The sequence below is a fragment of the Panthera uncia genome, chromosome D2 (assembly GCF_023721935.1).
Source record: "Panthera uncia isolate 11264 chromosome D2, Puncia_PCG_1.0, whole genome shotgun sequence".
NCBI lineage: Eukaryota > Metazoa > Chordata > Mammalia > Carnivora > Felidae > Panthera > Panthera uncia.
In genome coordinates, this window is record NC_064818.1 from 7,384,393 (window position 1) to 7,403,305 (window position 18,913).

General features: G+C 42.7%; 1 protein-coding gene across 3 annotated transcripts in view; it reads right to left on the reverse strand.

Moving 5' to 3' along the window:
* The window catches only part of RNLS (renalase, FAD dependent amine oxidase), a 280,392-nt gene that overhangs the window by 61,530 nt on the left and 199,949 nt on the right, over positions 1-18,913 (reverse strand). For all 3 annotated transcript variants that reach the window (XM_049646052.1, XM_049646050.1, XM_049646051.1), the window contains exon 5: positions 15,735-15,908. In XM_049646052.1, the coding sequence (XP_049502009.1) occupies positions 15,735-15,908 (174 nt within the window). The remainder of the gene's footprint in view (positions 1-15,734; positions 15,909-18,913) is intronic.

The window sequence follows — 18,913 nt, forward strand, 5'->3', positions numbered from 1 at the left end:
CCCCTAGAATGATGCCCAGGTGTGGGAATGCAGTAAATGTTGATTGAATGTATGACTGACGAATCACCTATATAGACATAAATAATTTGGGAGGCAAAAGAGAAACGACATAGATATCTTTCCTTGGAAAGATCGCTCTCCTACAGTCAGTCTTTGGACTATGATCTTTTTTCCTTTTATAACGAAACGTGCCATAGGATTATTTTTAAATGACTGAAGCTTATAAAGTCTATAGAAAAATCACGGTCATAACATGAAATTGTTACAAAGCGAGCATTTTCCTCTACTAAACATTAAAAGTCTTTGTAGAACAGTATCTGAGGGTGACATGAGAGTAAGGCAATGGTAATTACCACCGAGTGAGATGTTACCATAAACAAGGTAAATTAACATGTAAGAAAAGCTTTTTTTAAGCTGGTAAAATATATATAAAAATATTGGTAGCGTACCAGGATATGGGGTTTAGCATACCTGTAGGTAGCCAGTTTTATTTAATATTAGGAAATCTATTTGAACTGCTTGTTATGTTCGCTGGTGCAGGGAGTTCATTGTTACGGTGCTCCTTGAGCTCTCTGACCATTCCTAGCCTGCTTGGCAGCTAAGCTGGAGCCACGTAACTAGTTTTGGTCAGTGGATTACGAGGGGAAGCGAAGCGTGGCACATCTAGTCCAAGTCGGTTAAAAGCCACACGCCTCCTCCATTTCTTTCTTACCTCCAGGCGGATCTTCAGACCTTTGGGGCTCAGGTTCCAGATGGCAGAGCTACAGGATGAAGAGGGGCTGCCTGACCTGCATATGACTTTGTGTAAGTCACAGTGTGTCAGCCACAAGTGCCTCTGTAGCATGAAGATTCAGGGACATGCCTATTAATTACCCTGACTTGTACCTATTGTTGATTTCAAGTGCAGAACTTTTTCAATAAAATGCCCTGGAAATTCACAGACTTAAAGCAACTCGTATTTCAGACCTGAGCCCAAATTGTTATCTTTTGTTTTCTTCCATGTTTTGATTAGATCTCATTAATTCATTCTAAACATTTAATTAAGAAATGACTGTATGTGAAGCACTGTTCCAGGTGCTGGAGATTCAAAGATGGGCAAAGCAAATCCAGTCTTTCCATTCACGGATCTCACAACTGAAAGGTAAAGCGGACATTAAGCAAGGGCTTGCACAAATCAATGTATAGTTACTGATAATTAAACCTAGTTAAATCAGGAATTCAGGAATGGTCTCTGCAGACAGTGAGACAGGCGGTCTGCCCAGGAAGAACAGAATGGGTGATGGTCTCGAGTGGGCAACACCACGCGAGGAATGAGAGATGTGTCAGGAGGGCTAAGTAAGCTAAGGAGTGAGCAGCTGGTGAAATCGGCATGTGTTAGATGAGGGGTTGGCCAAAGAAGGTCCTTGGGCCAAATCTGGACAGCCGTTTGTGTTGGTAAATAAAGTTTTATTGGAACATAGCCACGTCCAATCCTTTCTATAATGTCTGTAGCTTTTGTTACACCAGGAGATCGGTGTAGTTGTGACAGAGACTGTATGGCTTACAGAGTCCAAATTATTCACCATCTGGCCTTTACAGAAAATGTGTGTGACCCCCGCTCTAGGTCATTCAGGACCTGTAAGTCATGATAAGGATTTGAGATTTAGCGCTTGGTGCAAAGGGAAAGCAGCAAAGGGCTCTGAATGGGAAAGTGAGTGGTGTGAACAGATGTGTGTTTTAAGAAGACCATTCTGGCTCTGAAGAACGAACCAGAAAGGGACAGCGCAGAGAGGCCAGTTAAAATAAGATGGTGTCTCAGTTGTGACAGTGATGATGCAGAGAAGTGAGTTCGACGTCTGTTTTGGAAGCAAGATCAGTATGATTTCTTTGGTCACAGGTTGGATATTGGGGCAAAGGAGAGGAAGAAACCAAGGACGGTTCCTGTTTTTTGGCTAAGGAGCTAGGAGATTGGTGGCTCCATTTTCAGAAACACAGAAGATTAGAGAAAGGAACAAATTCTGAATTTTGAAGACAGGCAATCAAGAGCCAGTGCTGCATATGTTAAGTTTGATGTTAACATATATAGTTTTAAAAAAGGGAGTAAGGCAACTCTGGCGAGCATATTCTGAATTCTACTTGCTGTCCAGGGCTGGAATAATCTTTCCTCTATGTTCCTTGCATTAATTCCTTAAAAAAGTTCCATAAATTCCAGGGGCACCTGGGTGGCTCAGTCGGTTAAACATCTGACTCTGGATTTCAGCTTAGGTCACGATCTCATGGTTCGGTAAGATCGAGCCCCACATCGGGGCCTACTTGGGATTCTCTCTCTCTCCCTCTTTCTGTCCCTCCCATACTCACTCTCTCTCTTCTCTTTCAAAATAAATAAGTAAACTGTAAAAATGTTCCATACATTCCATAGATTCTGAAAGGGGCCATGTTTAGGGGAACAGCATATATTTTAGGATCTGTTTGGGAGAGGTTTTTTCTTTGGCTAAGACCTCCCAAGTTCTGTGAAAACATCTATTTATCCTGAGGCACAAGGAGATTTTCAGCCTGTTGCAGCCTTTATTGGCACCTGCCAAAAGGAAAAACGGAAGGATTTCAATAGTCCTTTAATTGGGCCCTACCCGGGTCCCCAGAGCAGAGGATTTGTCCTAACTGGCACTCGGGCTCGAGTTCTTGGTGTTCTTCTGCGGTGTGAAAGCCCTGTTCTTCTCTGATGACAACCCCTGTGAGCTGTGCCTTCCCAGAACTCAGCAGCCATCCCCCACGATACTTTGTTATTTTGGCCTCCCCCTCATCGTGCCGTATATGAAATGTTGTGTGTTAAGTGGTATTATGATTTGACCCTTTTCCCAAATTGGGCAAGGTTTTCCCCTTGAACCAGCAGACTGGTTTGCCTCTAAGAATATCACTTGATCGCCGTCGTTGTGAAACTGGGCTCAGCTGTAGGTTTGTAACTGATCCAAAGGATTCTGTGAGTGGATGAACTACATCTCTGGGCTGGACGATTTGACCTAAAGCTTTGCTCTAGTTCAAGTAGTGTATTAAAGGGAAGCTTTAGTGTTCACATTATAAAATGTTGACTTACAACAACCGACACTAAGCAGATGGTGAAGATTTTATTTATGATTGTGTCCAAATACTTCTGGCCCTTTTCACAGAGGAAATTGACTGGTTTATTGAGGACAATCTTACCTCCTTTACTAATAAGACCACTGGAATTATTCTCCTTGTTATATTTTCACAGAAAAAAAAAAAGATTGAATCTAGGTTTTGGCAAAAGTTCCTAAATCAAAGGGACTATAATCTTTATGATATTATTAGCTACTACTGAGAAACCATTATTATGAAGATAGATGGTGGAAAATGGAACAAACAGATATTTTATTTTTAATAAAAAAGAATGAGTTAGGTTCGGTTGAGCTCAAGGTTCCAAAAATGCCCTTCCTGACTCTATTAAATAATGTAAGGATATATAACATGAACAACAAAGATTTCACCAGGTATATGGATAATAGACATCTATTTCAATGAGGAAAACTGTATTTTAAATTCAAGGATGCTTCATTCTTACAAACATGAATTTGGAATATTTTATACTGAAGAATTCCCCTAGTCCCACAGATCGGTTATAAATATTAATAGAATTTCAATATATTCTTTTCAGATTCCCATGTTTAATATTCATTCATATTATGCAGGGAATCCAGTGACCTGTAAGGTATACACGGATACTTCTCATTATCTAAATGAGCACATATATGAAGTCTGTGGGGGCAATGGTCATTAAAACTAGTAGGGCCCTTTAGAGGGCATATCAAAGCCTCTTCAGCTCACTTAAAAACAAGAAAGTCACTCGTAATAAACTAAAGGGCTCTTTAGGCGAAATTGACACAATAATGTCATATCTGAGCAAAATGATGGACTGGTGATTCTGGACAGAGCTAAAAATGCTAACTGACATAAAGTGCTTATAAAACACAATGCAGCGATTTCCTGCGGGGAGACCCTGCGGTCCGCCTTTGAAACCTGCTCTCATGTTTGTCTCGGCCCTTTGATTTGCTGACGACCTAACTCCAGTGTCTTACTTTTCTCAGAGATGCTGTCGTGCAAATTTTTTTGGACTCACATGCATGCAAAATGTCACCCGAGATTCCACAAAAAGAAAGAAGAACCACATCTAATTTAATGCTGTCCCTCAATACCTTATTCAGGTGAAGAGATATTGTTTACCCCCCAAATAATATGTGTTATTATTTTTAATGAAAGATAATATACTTGTTTTTAATGTCCACTTAGTTTTGAGAGGGAGGCAGAGTACAAGCAGAGAGAGGGAGACACAGAATCCGAAGCAGGCTCCAGGCTCTGAGCTGTCAGCACCGAGCCCGACGAGGAATTCGAACTCAGGAACGACGAGATCAGGACCTGAGCTGAAGTTGGACACTTAACCAACTTAGCCACCCAGGCACCCCAAAAGATAATATAATTTAATTAAATTTGTACCCCTGGCAATTTCCTTTTCTCTTCTCTTTCTCAAAATCAAAGAAGTTTGTATAATAGACCGAGACTGTAAAACAACTTCTACGTGACAACTATAAAGACAGCATTTTCTGTCCTAGTACTAGGTGGCAGTAGGAATTTTGGAAATACCGTCGCACTCAACCCCTACAACATTCCTGGGAGACATTATTAGCCTTATACTCACAGTCCGGGTTACTGAAGCTTAGAGAGAGTACGAAACTCACTCATGGCTACAGAGCTTTGAGGTTGAGTCCCATGAAAAGGTTGGTATTCAACCAGTTTCTTTTTTTTTTTCTTTAGTTTATTTATTCATTTTGAGAACGAGAGAGAGGGAAAGAGAGAGAGGAAATCCCAAGCAGGCTCCACCACCCCAGTGCAGAGCCCAGCGCAGGGCTCGATCCCACCAGTCGTGAGATCGTGACCTGAGCTGAAATCAAGAGCTGGATGCTTAACTGAGCCACCCAGGTGCCCCTGGTATTCAAACATTTTTAATCCACCAAGGCTAAAGCAATATAAATGGCTCAACCTAATTTGGAGTGTTGAGTTCTAATTCCACGCTAGGTCTACATGATTGCAAAGCCCACTGCATCATGCTGGATAATACCGGTCATTTCTGACCCTCTGTGGTAATAAAAGCCAGGTCATGAATTCAACAGTGAAGAACTCATCACTCCTGAAGCTTGGGTTAATGTGAACTCATCGTTTATGGCAAGGTTTTTTATGCAAGATACCATTTCATTTCAATGCCATTGGGATACACAAAAGGGATATCTGCCAGACTGTGGCAGACAAATGACACATTTGCAGAGCTTATCACTTATATTGTAAGTTAACTATTTCAGCTGGAGCACGGTTGCTCTTTATCCAAGTATTAAAAAGAATTATCTTTCCCAAAGAGAACAGTGGGAGCCTCTGAAGCATAACCTTGGAAATCAAGGTCTGTGTTATAGGGCATCATTCGAAATAGATGTCTGTTCCCTAGAGACCATGGTAAAATTGTTACTGAGGGTACTTGAACCTCTTTGGGGAGAGGGCTCCATGAAATGTCCAGATCTTACCGGCAATACCTGTGACATGGTCTAGCCAACTAGTCCCAATGTTTGAGGCATGTTACAGAGCCTCCCAAAGAGGCTTCTCATCATCCTCATTGCCAAGAACTCACATATGCTTTTCAAAGGCTTCCACATTCAGCAATTACAAAGAAAGAGAATTTATTTTCCATGATTTAAAGGGCACCGGTAACAGATCCCTAGATTGTTTTAGGGATGAACAATTGGCTGACTAGCCATTACTTTTCCTTACCTGCTAAGTGGGTGACCAGTGCTGATGTACTAATTCCCAGTGTCAGTGACGTATTAATTCTCAGGACCAGGGAAGGGTAGCTCAAAGGTGCATTGAGGATGACGAGCTCAGCAAATTATTGAGCGCCAAATACGTACTCTTGTTATGCTGTGATGCAGAGTTTATCTCTTATTTTCAGTCTTGATTCAGATAAGGGAGATCAGCTGATGAATAGAATGCATAATGGACCATGTCATGTATCTTGCTACAGGAGGGAACTTCTTTTTTTTTTTTTAAGTTTTTTTTAAACCTTTATTTATTTTTGAGAGAGAGAGAGAGACAGAGACCAAGCTGGGGAGGGGCAGAGAGAGAGGGAGACACAGAATCCGAAGCAGGCTCCAGGCTCTGAGCTGTCAGCACAGAGCCCGACGCGGGGCTCGAACCCATGAACCGTGAGATCGTGACCTGAGCTGAAGTCAGACGCTTAACCGACTGAGCCACCAAGGGGTCCCCAGGAAAGAACTTCTAATTCTGGAGAAAGCAGCAGGCTCTGCAAATGGGGCCTATCAATTCTTCAGCCCATGAGATGTTTAGACTGACCTTAGGAGGAATTCTTGACAGGGAGGAAAATGGTGAAATCTTTTCTTTTTTTTTTTTTTTTTTTTTTTTTTTTTTTTTTTTATTTTTTTTTTTCAACGTTTTTTATTTATTTTTGGGACAGAGAGAGAGACAGAGCATGAACCGGGGAGGGGCAGAGAGAGAGGGAGACACAGAATCGGAAACAGGCTCCAGGCTCCGAGCCATCAGCCCAGAGCCCGACGCGGGGCTCGGACTCGCGGACCGCGAGATCGTGACCTGGCTGAAGTCGGACGCTCAACCCACTGCGCCACCCAGGCGCCCCGGTGAAATCTTTTCTGAGGGAGCTCTGGGCAAAGGAAAAGTCCCACCCCTGCGATCGATGTCATCATAGTCCCAGATAAAAATGGACCAGAATTGAGATTCGTCAAGCTCTCGTCCACCTCAGCAGTCTACACTATCTTCCAGGACCTGAGGCTCACAAGCTGTCTAAGCGTTATGCAGCTTTGCAAGACTGTTCCCAACTTTCAGAGGTTGAGAGATGCCTCCAGAATGATGAGAAACAGGCACTTGTCTGGGAAGCTGAGCACAGCGCATCATTTTGAGCCTTGGCTTCTAACCCAACGTGTTGACAGCTTCCCCTCAAACCACAGTACGGACTTAACTTCAAGATCCTTCAGAACAGTTCAGTCCCACGGAGATGGTTTTTTCTTAATTCCAAGTTCTCCCAATGGGTTGAGATGGTCATAGGTATTATGGAAGCAGCAAGTTGGGTTGGCTTGAGGTCCAAAGGATGAGAAGTCCTGTCTTGATTCAAAATAAGGTTCTCAAACGGATGTGGGCTCGCCATACTCCAAGCTTCTGCTTAGAAATGAATCTGAAGAAGCCTCAAAGTTCTTACCTAATTTCATCCCAGATATTCCAAAAAGTGCCTGGACTGTGTTCACTTACTCAACAGGACCCCCAATAAAAAGCCAGCGTGGATTTAAAGCAGTTGCTGAATCCAGAGCTATGTTGGGTCGTAGGGGGCTATGGGAGGGGTCACAGATCAAATCATCCAGCAAAAAAGTTACAAATCCACACGGTCAGTCATCCCTGAGGTCAAGCCAAAGCCTTTCACCACCTTGTTTTCTTTTTCCTCTTCCCCTTCTCTGCCCCCTGCCTTCCCCATTGTCTCGGGATGTCTGAGATTTTCTCCTCAATTAAGCAAAGAAATTCAGCTCTCCGTTTCCACTCCCAATTGGCATCTCATCTCTTTTGGGTGCTCAGCAGACAAAAGAACCATCCCTTAAAAGGACTGTGATCACAAATAGCCAAAATTAGATGTTATTACATTTAACGCAGCAGGGTTTTTTTTTCATCAGATAAAAAAAGTTATACGACCTTTGTTAGGCAGAGAGGTCAGAAAGGCTGTGGCAGTTCCCACCTGTGCCCTTCTGCCGATCTTTCCCCCCTTGCTGTACACTGGCCTTCCTCACCTCCTCACCAAGCCAACATAGGGTATTTTTTCCCCTCTTCTAAACCAGCAGCAGTAATGGCAGCCTTCCTCCCTTTTTCTTCTGTTCTCGTCTATGACCTGTAAATTTCACATCCATACACCCATTCACCGTAAACCATCACCCGGTTCTCCCTCCTGCCTTTCGCCCCACTAACAGTGGATAAAGCCACACGCAGTCACCAGCATATCTGGCTCCTACGTTCAAAACCAATTCTGGACCAACATAAAGGTCTTTGGTAAATCTCCGCCTGACAGCCACGAATTCAGACCGACAGCCCAAGCGAAAATACCATTCTCAGAGAGCAGGGCAGGCAGAGCACAAAGGTGGAAGGTCGACACAAAGAGAGATTTAGAATATTGAATGTTTAAGATTCCCTTCTTAGTGTGGCTGCTACGTAAGTTGGTAATTCGTCGTTGTTTGTAGTTATAGAAATGCCAGGAAGCTGTAGCCTCCAGACTTTCCTTCCCCTTTCGTTCACTGCCTCTCGGACATTTCATGACTTATTTGTATCTATTGAACTTTTTAGTAGCCCTGGGAGAAAGTTAAATAATGGGCCAGGCTAAAGTTTCTGATTTATTCATGGATTTCAATGTTTCATAGCCCCCATCTTTCATTTCTTCACCTAAAGAAAGAAGATTATGGGCTTCATGTCGACAAAAGGTCTTAGGTGCTCTTTTAAAAGCTCATATTATTGGGGTGCCTGGGTGGCACCCATGATTTTGATTTTTCAAACCCACCGTTTTGATTACAGATGTGAGTTAACGTTCTCTATATTTTATGTATCAGTGCGTCCATTTATATTATGAGGACGCTTCCTTGACTCTAAGTCACTCGCCCAACAGACTTGGGATCTCTTTCCTTCAAAATTCCTCATGTGAGTAGACTTCATGGAACTTCATTTCGTGAGGGTGGAGACTAAGAATCCTTAGTTCTTAGCACAGTGTCCGGCACAGAGGCATTCGAGGCATATTTATAAATAACTGCTCAGCGGGGTGCCTGGGTGGCTCAGTTGATTAAGCGTCTGACTTCGGCTCAGGTCATGATCTCACAGTTTTTGAGTTCGAGCCTGGCGTCAGGCTCTGTGCTGACAGCTCAGAGCCTGGGGCCTGCTTCGGATTCTGTGTCTCCCTCTCTTTCTCTGCCCCTCCCTTGCTTGCACTGTCTCTCTCTCAAAAATAAATATTAAGAAAAAATTTTAAAAAAACTGCTCAGCAAATTGAGAATGGAAACATATAAATCAGATATTTCTGAGTTCGGTTTCTCTGAAAGAAACATCCATAAAATATATTTTCCCGGTAATACACTCCACAGGATATTTTTAATTTTTTTTTTAATTTTTTTTAACGTTTATTTATTTTTGGGACAGAGAGAGACAGAGCATGAACAGGGGAGGGTCACAGAGAGAGGGAGACACAGAATCTGAAACAGGCTCTAGGCTCTGAGCCGTCAGCCCAGAGCCCGACGCGGGGCTCGAACTCACAGACTGCGAGATCGTGACCTGAGCTGAAGTCGGACGCTTAACCGACTGAGCCACCCAGGGGCCCCTCCACAGGATATTTTTAAAGTTTGTTTCTGATGTTATATATTTAGCTGCTTTTCCACTTTCCCTCCATCTCTGGCACTGATTTTCATAGGAGTTCATTTGTTTGGCAAGTGGGAGAACGGGCTATCTGGGATGCAAATCTTTCCCACCGAGGACAGCCTGATGGGGAAACCAGGGGCTCAAAGGGATCTGTTGTTTGTTTTCACTTTGCAGGCAAATGTCCTCCTTACAATTGGGCTTAGTTATGTTATCCCCCAAAGAAAATTCTTTTTGATCTTAGAATCGGCAAATATTACGTGAAATGAGATCAGTCAATTTCATAATTTGAAACCCAAGGATTTAAGTGACAACAAACAGTTATTTATTTTTACGTCTATGTACATACACAGGTATACACACACATATATGTTTTTCCTCCTGAGACATCACCCCAAGATTTTAATATTACAGTCACGTGACATTCTGTGACATCACTTTAATGATGAGATGGATATGTGTAATTAGCATTTGCTGTTTGGTAATTGTCTTTATATGGACAGCAGCCGTTACATAACTGAGTCACAAATGACTACATCTATTACACAAGACATCGTATCATGCATTTGGTAACTGGCTATTGCCAGGTATTTTAAGACGGTGACCGCTATTTTACCAGAGAGCTCTGCTGCTGGAGTTGGTATTTTAAAACAAAACTTAACAGAAGCCCGTGAGGGAGGGGAAGGAAAAAAAAAAAAAAGTTAGAGAGGGAGACAGCCAAACCCTAAGAGACTCTTAAAAACTGAGAATAGGGGCGCTTGGGTGGCTCAGTCGATTAAGCGTCCGACTTTGGCTCAGGTCATGATCTCGCGGTTTGTGAGTTCGAGCAGCATCAGGCTCTGTGCTGACAGCTCAAGAGCCTGGAGCCTGCCTCAGATTCTGTGTTTCCCTCTCTCTCTGCCCCTCCCCCTGCTTGTACTCTGTCTGCCTGTCTGTCTCTCTCAAAAGTAAATAAACATCAAAAAATTAAAAAAAAACAACAACTGAGAATAAACTGAGGGTTGATGGGGAGTGGGAGGGAGGGGAGGGTGGGTGATGGGCATTGAGGAGGGAGGGCACCTTTTGGGGTGAGCACTGGGTGTTGTATGGAAACCAATTTGACAATAAATTTCATATTAAAAAATAAATATATTCAAATATTCAAATAAATAAATAAATAAATAAATAAATAAAACAAAAACCTGAACAGGAAACCTGACCGTTTTTCGTGATTACAGTTCTTTTTTTTCCTTTCCCTTTCTCGCTATAGCCCCGTTTCCTTCTTCTCCCTCCTGCTCTTTTGTTCTTATAAAGTGCTACCTATGTGGATTGCATTGTCTGCAGGTTTAGGGAGAAATAATTCCACGTTTATTTGCGTCCTAAAGCAGGCCGCTTTGTGTTGTCAACGGCGCAGCTCTCTGCTTAACGGAAATAATCATAAACTCCCCTTTTTTTTAACGTTTACTTACTTTTGAGAGGAAGAGACAGAGCATGAGCAGGGGAGGGGCAGAGAGAGGGGGAGACACAGAATCCGAAACAGGCTCCAGGCTCCGAGCTGTCAGCACAGAGCCCGACGTGGGGTTGGAACCCATGAACCATGAGATCATGACCTGAGTCGAAGTCAGACACTCAACCGACTGAGCCACCCAGGCGACCCAGTCATAAACTCCCTTAAGCAAACCCAAGATGGCTAGATTTAAGGCCCCAGGCTCATCCCAATTATTTATGGGATTTTATATTATGCTCCTGTCTTTTAGAAAGAGTCGATGTATTAAACAGCCCTATGGAATAACATTTCTGCACCTTTCGTAAAACAGCTATTAAAGGCAATACACATTATCTTAGTGTTTGTTACTCAAGGATCCCTAATAATAAAGTTCTTGCAGGTATAAATTCCATGGGATGAAAACGTTTGCTCATTTGTTTGTTTTCTTTTGGGATGAACTGAATTGAAACCTTTGAGGAGTTATTGAAGCTATGTAATTACGGTCATTGGCCACCACATTTCTAGAGTTGCAGATCATATTACTCTCCTCAGATTGCTTCCCATTGGCTCTTTTACCAGCATTAACACTCCTCCAGATGGTGAACAGGGAAGGATGCTAAAACTGTGGCCAATCATTTTCAGGGTAACGTCTACACTTTATTTATTCAGGCCATGCTGCCTCCTATCTGCCCTGGTAGCAGAGAGTTGCATTTACCAAAGATAGGCTTTTATATTTACACCCTTTGCTTTGGAAAATATAATATTCAGATTCTAGACTGGCATCGTTAGTTGGAACAGTAGGTACCATAGATACTGACTTATTTGTTAAGTGCTACATGAAGCTCTTTACGTGTTTAAACCATTTCATCCTCAACTTTTTGGGGGTGGGTATTTGTTTCCCTCACATCTTATTGGTTAGTAAACAGATAGGTTAAGTAATTTATCCAACATCACACAGCTAGTAAGAGGTAGAGAACTGACTTGAATCCAGGAACTTACTCTGGCCAGTCTAACTCCAAATATAAGATCTTGAGAGGGACCTCTGAGATCTTCTTGGGAGGTGTGAAATAACAGGAAAACAATCTACATATCTATATCTATCTTATATATAATCTATATCTATATCTATCTATATCTATATTTAGATCTATATCTATCTACATTTATATCTGTATCTATCTATATCTCCCTTCGGCTCTTGGCACAGATCTCCTAAAAATCTTTGTAATTTCCCAAGTGATAAAAGCACTAAAAACATCTTTTGTTCTAATATTTGATCCTTGGGGCGCCTGGGTAGCTCAGTCGGTTAGGTGTCCAACTTCGGCTCAGGTCATGATCTCAGGTTCTGTGAGTTCGAGCCCCGGCTCGGGCTCTGTGTTGACAGCTCGGAGCTTAGAGCCTGCCTTGGATTCTGTGTCTCCCTCTCTCTCTGCCCCTCCCCTGCTCACACTCTGTCTCTCTCACTCTGAGAAAAATAAATAAACATAAAAAAAATCTAATATTTGATCCTTGATCCTGGTTCCTAACACAGAGCTCCTAAATCCTGTGGAATCTCTTGAATGACAGGAGTATCTTTTGAGGCAACTTTTGGTGGGTTCCAGGGTGGTTTCAGGCTTCTTCCATCTTCAAAAAAATCAGTATTTTCCTTTCGATGGCTCCCACGCCAGCCTTTGCTGCCCCCCTTATTGGCCTACAATTCCTGTCCAGGTCTGAAGCCAGGGTTTCTCAGGGGTGTCCAGGGGAACCATTTCGGTGGGATATGAGGAGGTTTGGTGCTCAAATAAAATATCCCATGGTCAAATACATTTGGGAAGTTATAGATGAAATGAAGCGAGAAGGAGGCTTTTCTATAGGAATGTCTTTTAATTGGATAATATGACCTGAGACTTTAAACTGGAAGCCAAGTCGGTAGCATTTTGCAAACTTATGTGATGGCAGAACCCTGTTCCAAAGAGCGTATCAAGGAACTGGTGTTCCATTGAGCACATCTGGGGAAACACAAACCCAAGTATTATGGATCCTACCCGTAACAATAGGGGTCTATAGTTCAAGTTAGGTCTCAATGTATCTTGTATTTAGACCCTCTGCCTCAGGCGATTTGGTTCTGGGGGTGGCTTTCTGCAGGTGCTGACCATTCCTAACCTCTGACGTTGACGACTCCTTGTCCTTTGTCTGGTCTGGGCCACTAGTCCTTCCTCCTCTGGATCTCTTCAAGACTTAACAACAGACTGTATTTTGTGGACTCAACCCTGTTACCTTTTATCTTGTTGCTGCCTTACCCTGACGGAACAAAAATGCCCCCCCTCATTCGTTGAGTGTGCCCATTTACAGCATTAGTTTTAGATTCAATCCAACACTCCAAGTAAAGCGTGGGTGTGGGACAGTGTCGGTAACATAAAGAGACAGCTCTTGCCGGGCTACTTAAAAATCAATAAAATACAGTGGAGTCACTATATGGACATTTATATTGTGTGAATTCAACTAGACACACTTAGCACCCTGGCCCCAGATAGGGAGAAAAAAAAGTTTAAGTGCAAGGTAGTTAGATTTTATGTTAGGGGATGCCATTACTGCAGGCCTCTCATAATTTACAACTTGCATAATCCAAGATTAATTTTCCATAAAACTGGCGAAGGAAGGCAGGCATTTCTTTGCTGTCTGAAGAGGCAACCTCAGAAGCGGTAGCAAAAACATGGTTTCTAATCCACCCAGCCTTCCCGCTTTGAAATTGTGTGGTTGCGAACACACACACACACACACACGCGCGCGCGCGAATTTCTTTTCATTTCGATTGTTTCAGATGCTGCCAATCATGTGAAAATGTGTTAATATTTTACGTTGCACTCTTCCACATTTGCACAACTCTTTAATAAAGTGCTACCGCCATGCACTGTGTGTGTTTTCCCCCACGACCCCACTCTCATTTGTACAGCGATTTAATCTGTTAGGAGATCTGACTACTGTTTTTCCCTTTCCCGTGTGCCTTTCACAGTAGAAAATATCACTCCGTCCTCTATCGGCAAGCCAACTATTTCATCTGGCCTCACCCAAAGAAACAAATCTACTAAACGCTGGAAAAATGGCTACACTCAATTTACCGAAAGTTATGTCACTCTCCGAAATGTCATGGCGTTTAAAGGGATTTTCAAAGAGAATTTTGAATATCCGTGATTCTTCTCTTCATGTGTTACCTCCCATATAAGATGTGACTCTACTTGGAAAGAATTGGGCTTACATATTGCCAACCTAGCGTCCACTACTCCCTTCTTTTTATTTATTTCTCTTAGCTCCAAAGGCTGGGAAGTCCAAGATCAAGGTGCCAGCTGATTTGGTTCCTGGTAAAGCCTCTCCTCCTGATCGCAGACAGCCCCCCTTCTCGCCATCTCACTATCCTCACATGATCTTCCCCTGGTATGTGCACAAGGAAAGAGATCTCTCTCTTGCTCACTTAATAAGGCCACCGATCATACTGGATGAGGACCCCACCCTTATGACCTCATTTAACCTTAATGGCATCCTAAAAGCCATCTCCAAATATAATCACACTGAGGATTTGGGCTTCAACACAAGACTTTTGGAGAGGAATTCAGTCCACAGTGGCTAATATAACAAATGACCTTACGTTATTTAAACGAGTTTAAATGGATTTTTCTGTTATATATTACCGCATGCACCCTGTCAGATAGCATATCTTATGAAGCAATACACAAAGGATAATGTCTAATTCGTGGCATACAACATGAGAAGATCAAGGGCCATTCTCCTCTTCTTAGAACAAAGCAGTTGTAGAGTTAAAAATAGTCCATTGCTGTTACAGGGCATTTCATGAACTGCTGATTGTACATATATGTGGTATCATGTTAACATAAACAGTCTGGCCCTGAGGGAGTCTTAAGTTATAAAAGAAACATTTTTCTAAGATCATGTGCTCCGATATAAAAACCATACTCCAGCCCAGTTCTGTCATTATAAAGTTCTGGCAAGCCGGGAAACGTTAGTTGGTGATTTTATCAAGCGAGACGTCTAACTAACGGCTTCATGAAACCATCCCCTGCACCATAAAACAACACAACAAATTGAAATGACGATTCCCTTCAAGAATTTAGTCATTTTCCATCATTACAGTTTATTCTTCAAGAAAAGCAGTATCTCAGGGACCATGCTAATCCTACAAATAAGAATACCCTTTCTCCTTTATTCCTAAGATGAGCATCATGTTTATTCTAGCAATTCAAATCTAATTTTAATAACAACCTTCCACAAAAAATGTGGAGTGGAGATTTTAGCCCTGGTATTCTAGTAAAGCTCTTACGAAACATTTTACCTATCATTGTCGTTATATTGTAGACAAAGTAATTTTGTGTAGTCGTCCAGATGAAAGTTAAGTAAATAAAATTGTACGGAAGTGAAGGGTTTTCGTAACATAGTCAAATTCACTTTTTTACTTCTAGCCTGGGAAGTGGAAAGAGCAGCGCTTACCAAATTTTAAAAAGAGCCAAACGAACAAAACACAATGAGTAGAGATACTTCTGTATGTAGATCGACCCATATTAAAGCAATCACACTTGGGCCATTTTGAAATCTTCAAACTTCTGACACTATTTTCATGAACTTGGTAATACGAACCATGTGGGGAATGATTTTCTGAAAAACTTTGCTGGTTGCACTGTGTATTTTATTATTGGCCAAATGTGACATTAAATTTTATCCCCTGTGGCTTGGAGTTAAATGCTTGCTCTGTTCAGAATGGCAACACTCAATTAAACAGCATTTTTCGTGATCTACACCCACCATTGTTACTGTATTTAAGGGAAATAATGGGGGTACTGACCTATATTGCGTTTCTTATTATCGATGGAGATGAAGCGTGTGCAGGGATTACTGGTGATGTACTGTCCAGCCCAAGGGACATCAATCTTCGTGCCAGCTTCATAAAAGAGGCCCAGAGCGTAGCGAGAAGAGTAGCGCACAGACTCCAGTTGCTGCCTTTGGCATTCACTAATTACTGCGGGAGAAAAAGTACAGGGCATCAAACTTGAAAACATCATCTTTCCTTTTAGTGCATCAAACACAAAACCCCTCTAAGCCAGTCCCAACCGTGCCCCTCACCTCCGTCTCACTCATGATGAATGTTGAAAGGCAGTGCAAGCTAGCGTCAGCTCTGATTCCTTTCCAGAATGATCACTGACCTTGGCACAACTGTTTTTATCAAGCTGGAAGTCCAAACTCTAGACCAGCATTCAAGGCTCTCGAAATCTGACGCCGAGTTGCTTTCCTAGCTTTGTATCCTAGTTGTTATCTGACAACATTAGAAAATCCTTATCCTGAGCATTTTCTATGAGACAGGGTCTTTGCCAAACGCTCGATATAGGCCTTTCACTGTATCCTAACAACCACTGTATAGAGAGTGGTATTTCCATGTTCCCGGTAAGAAGGCTAATGCTCCATTCCTTATGGACCGCTTTAAATTCTTCCACGTCGTATAGGGACTTATTTATCTGTCACCATTCTTGCAGTGGATTAGAACAGTTCCTTAAGCACGGTGACCATGCCTTAGGCATCTCGGTCATAGCCTCTACCCTACTCATTACACTACTCATCCAAAAACGAAAGGATAAAGGAACAGAAAGGCAAACACAGACACACAGTTAGTTAAAATGTAGGAGTTAAATATAGCAAAACCTTGGTTTGCAAGCATAACTTGTGGTGGAAACATGCTTGTAATCTGAAGCATTTGTCTGTCAAAGTCAATTTCAAGAACGATCGGCTCAGTGGTGATCACGTGATGTTCAGTGTCGCAGAACGAGCTGCTTGCAATCCAAGGTTTTACTGTAATCAATCAACAAATGGAAAAAAAAAACAGGAAAGGAATTAGGCAGGCTTGGGTTCAAATTCTGACTCTACCATGTGACATTGGTCAAGCTACTTATCCCTTTTTAAAAAAAATTTTTGATGTTTTTAATTTATTTTTTGAGAGAGAGAGAGACAGAGAGAGAGAGAGAGAGAGAGAGCACAAGTGGGGGAGGGGCAGAGAGAGAGGGAGGCACAGAATCGGAAGCAGGCTCCAGGCTCCGAGCTGTCAGCACAGAGCCCGACGTGGGGCTCGAACCCATGAACCGTGAGATCGTGACCTGAGCCAAGTCAGACGCTTAACTGACTGAGCCACCCAGGTGCCCCTCAAGCTACTTATTCTAATTATAGTCTTCTTGTCTATAGGTGGCAATAATAGTACAGGATGTTGTTAAGTCGCATGAAACAATACATAGCACAGTGCTTGGCATAGGATAAGGGTTCACTAAATAGTCACCTTTTCTATTATAGAGAAGAAAATGTTTAGCAGGGGCATTGTTCCATGTTGGGATGGGGAGGGAGGAGATTTCTCTCGCTTTTCAATCTCCACCTCCAATCTTCCTACCCTCAAGGGTGTCAGGGAATCGCTTGTTCATATCTGTGCTGCATCAACGATCTGGGTTTCAGAGGCCATAGTTCGATTCCAAAGGCTTAGGTGGGATGGCTCAGATACGGAACATACACAGTTTTTTCATTGAATTATTGAAAACGATCCCAATCTAAAACGGAAGGGATAGGCAGACCTCAGGGCTGGGGAGTGCTTTAGCTAAACCTTAGGGAAGTGGCTTCAGGAGGTAGACAGAAGGTTAAGAACGATATTCAATGAATTATTTAAGGACACTAAGAACCCTATACATTATCATAGTGTATTCTTGGCTACAAAACATTTTTAGAACTGAGACCTCACTGACTCTTCACAAAAACCCTGACAGGTAGGTGTTTTTCCATCGTCATTTTACACCCCCAGGGAGACGATGTTCAGAGAGGTTAAGCGACTTGCCCTGGGCTACACGGCTTCCAAGTTGTGTGGCCAACGAGCCAGAACTTTATGCCCTGGTTACTCCGCGCTCTGACCTCCTGAGCCGTGAGGCTGAGCTGCAGAACGAACACTGGCGCCCATTTCTCCTGTGACATTAATGGTTATTTCGCACTCAGCTTAGAAGTAAAAGCATCATTCCTTTTAACCATCATTTTCGGCCTTATTAAAAGACTGAATTGCGTGATGAACGAATGATCTGACGCTGGCCTTGTGACACTCAATGTCTCTTGGGTTTCATTTTGTTATTTGACCCGCTTCTGCAGTTACAGCTGGATGTTATGCTTCCCGCTTTCTGAGAGGGGCGAGGGGAAGGAGACCCTTAGTAAGGGTGGAGCGTGTGGCAGGTCTGTGTGGGCTTATCGCCGTTGCGCGTTCGATCGGTTAAAAAACAAAGCAACCAAACTGTCCCCGGCCTTGTAGTAACTGAAAGGGCCTAAAACTCTCTCTCTCTCTTTTTACAATTTTATTTTATTTTTATTAATATGATAATAATGTTAATAATTCTAAAATTATGGTTTTATTAATAGAATAATCCGTTTTTATTAATATGTCAAATTGGTTTCCATACAACACCCAGTGCTCATCCCAGCAGGTGCCCTCCTCAATGCCCATCACCCACTCCCCCCCCATATTTAACCGAACTGAAGGGCCAACCAGGCTGACAACCAAACTGGACCTCCCCCTCCCCCTCCCCCACCCCAACATTTGCACATTTAACCAGGCTTTATTTATTTTTTTACTCATTTTCTAAATGTTTATTCATTTCTGAGAGAGAAAGAGAGAGCGCGGGCCGAGGAGGGGCAGAGAGAGAAGGGGACAGAACATCCCAAGTGGGCTCTGCGCTGACGTCAGAGAGCCCAGCGCGGGGCTCGAACTCATGAACCTCGAACTCGCTGACTTCATGAAGCCGAAGTCAGATGCTTAACCAACTGAGCCACCCAGGCACCCCTTAACCAGGTTTTAGACAAGCTCCGGAGGGGCAGACAGTACTGGGTAGCTCTGTGAAAAGGTAAAACTGGTCAGTGTCTCCAGACACGGGAGTCAGATGTAAACGGGAGCCCCACGGAGGACAGGGAGGCAGGACTTCGGATGGAACCAATCTCAATCTCTGGACATATTCA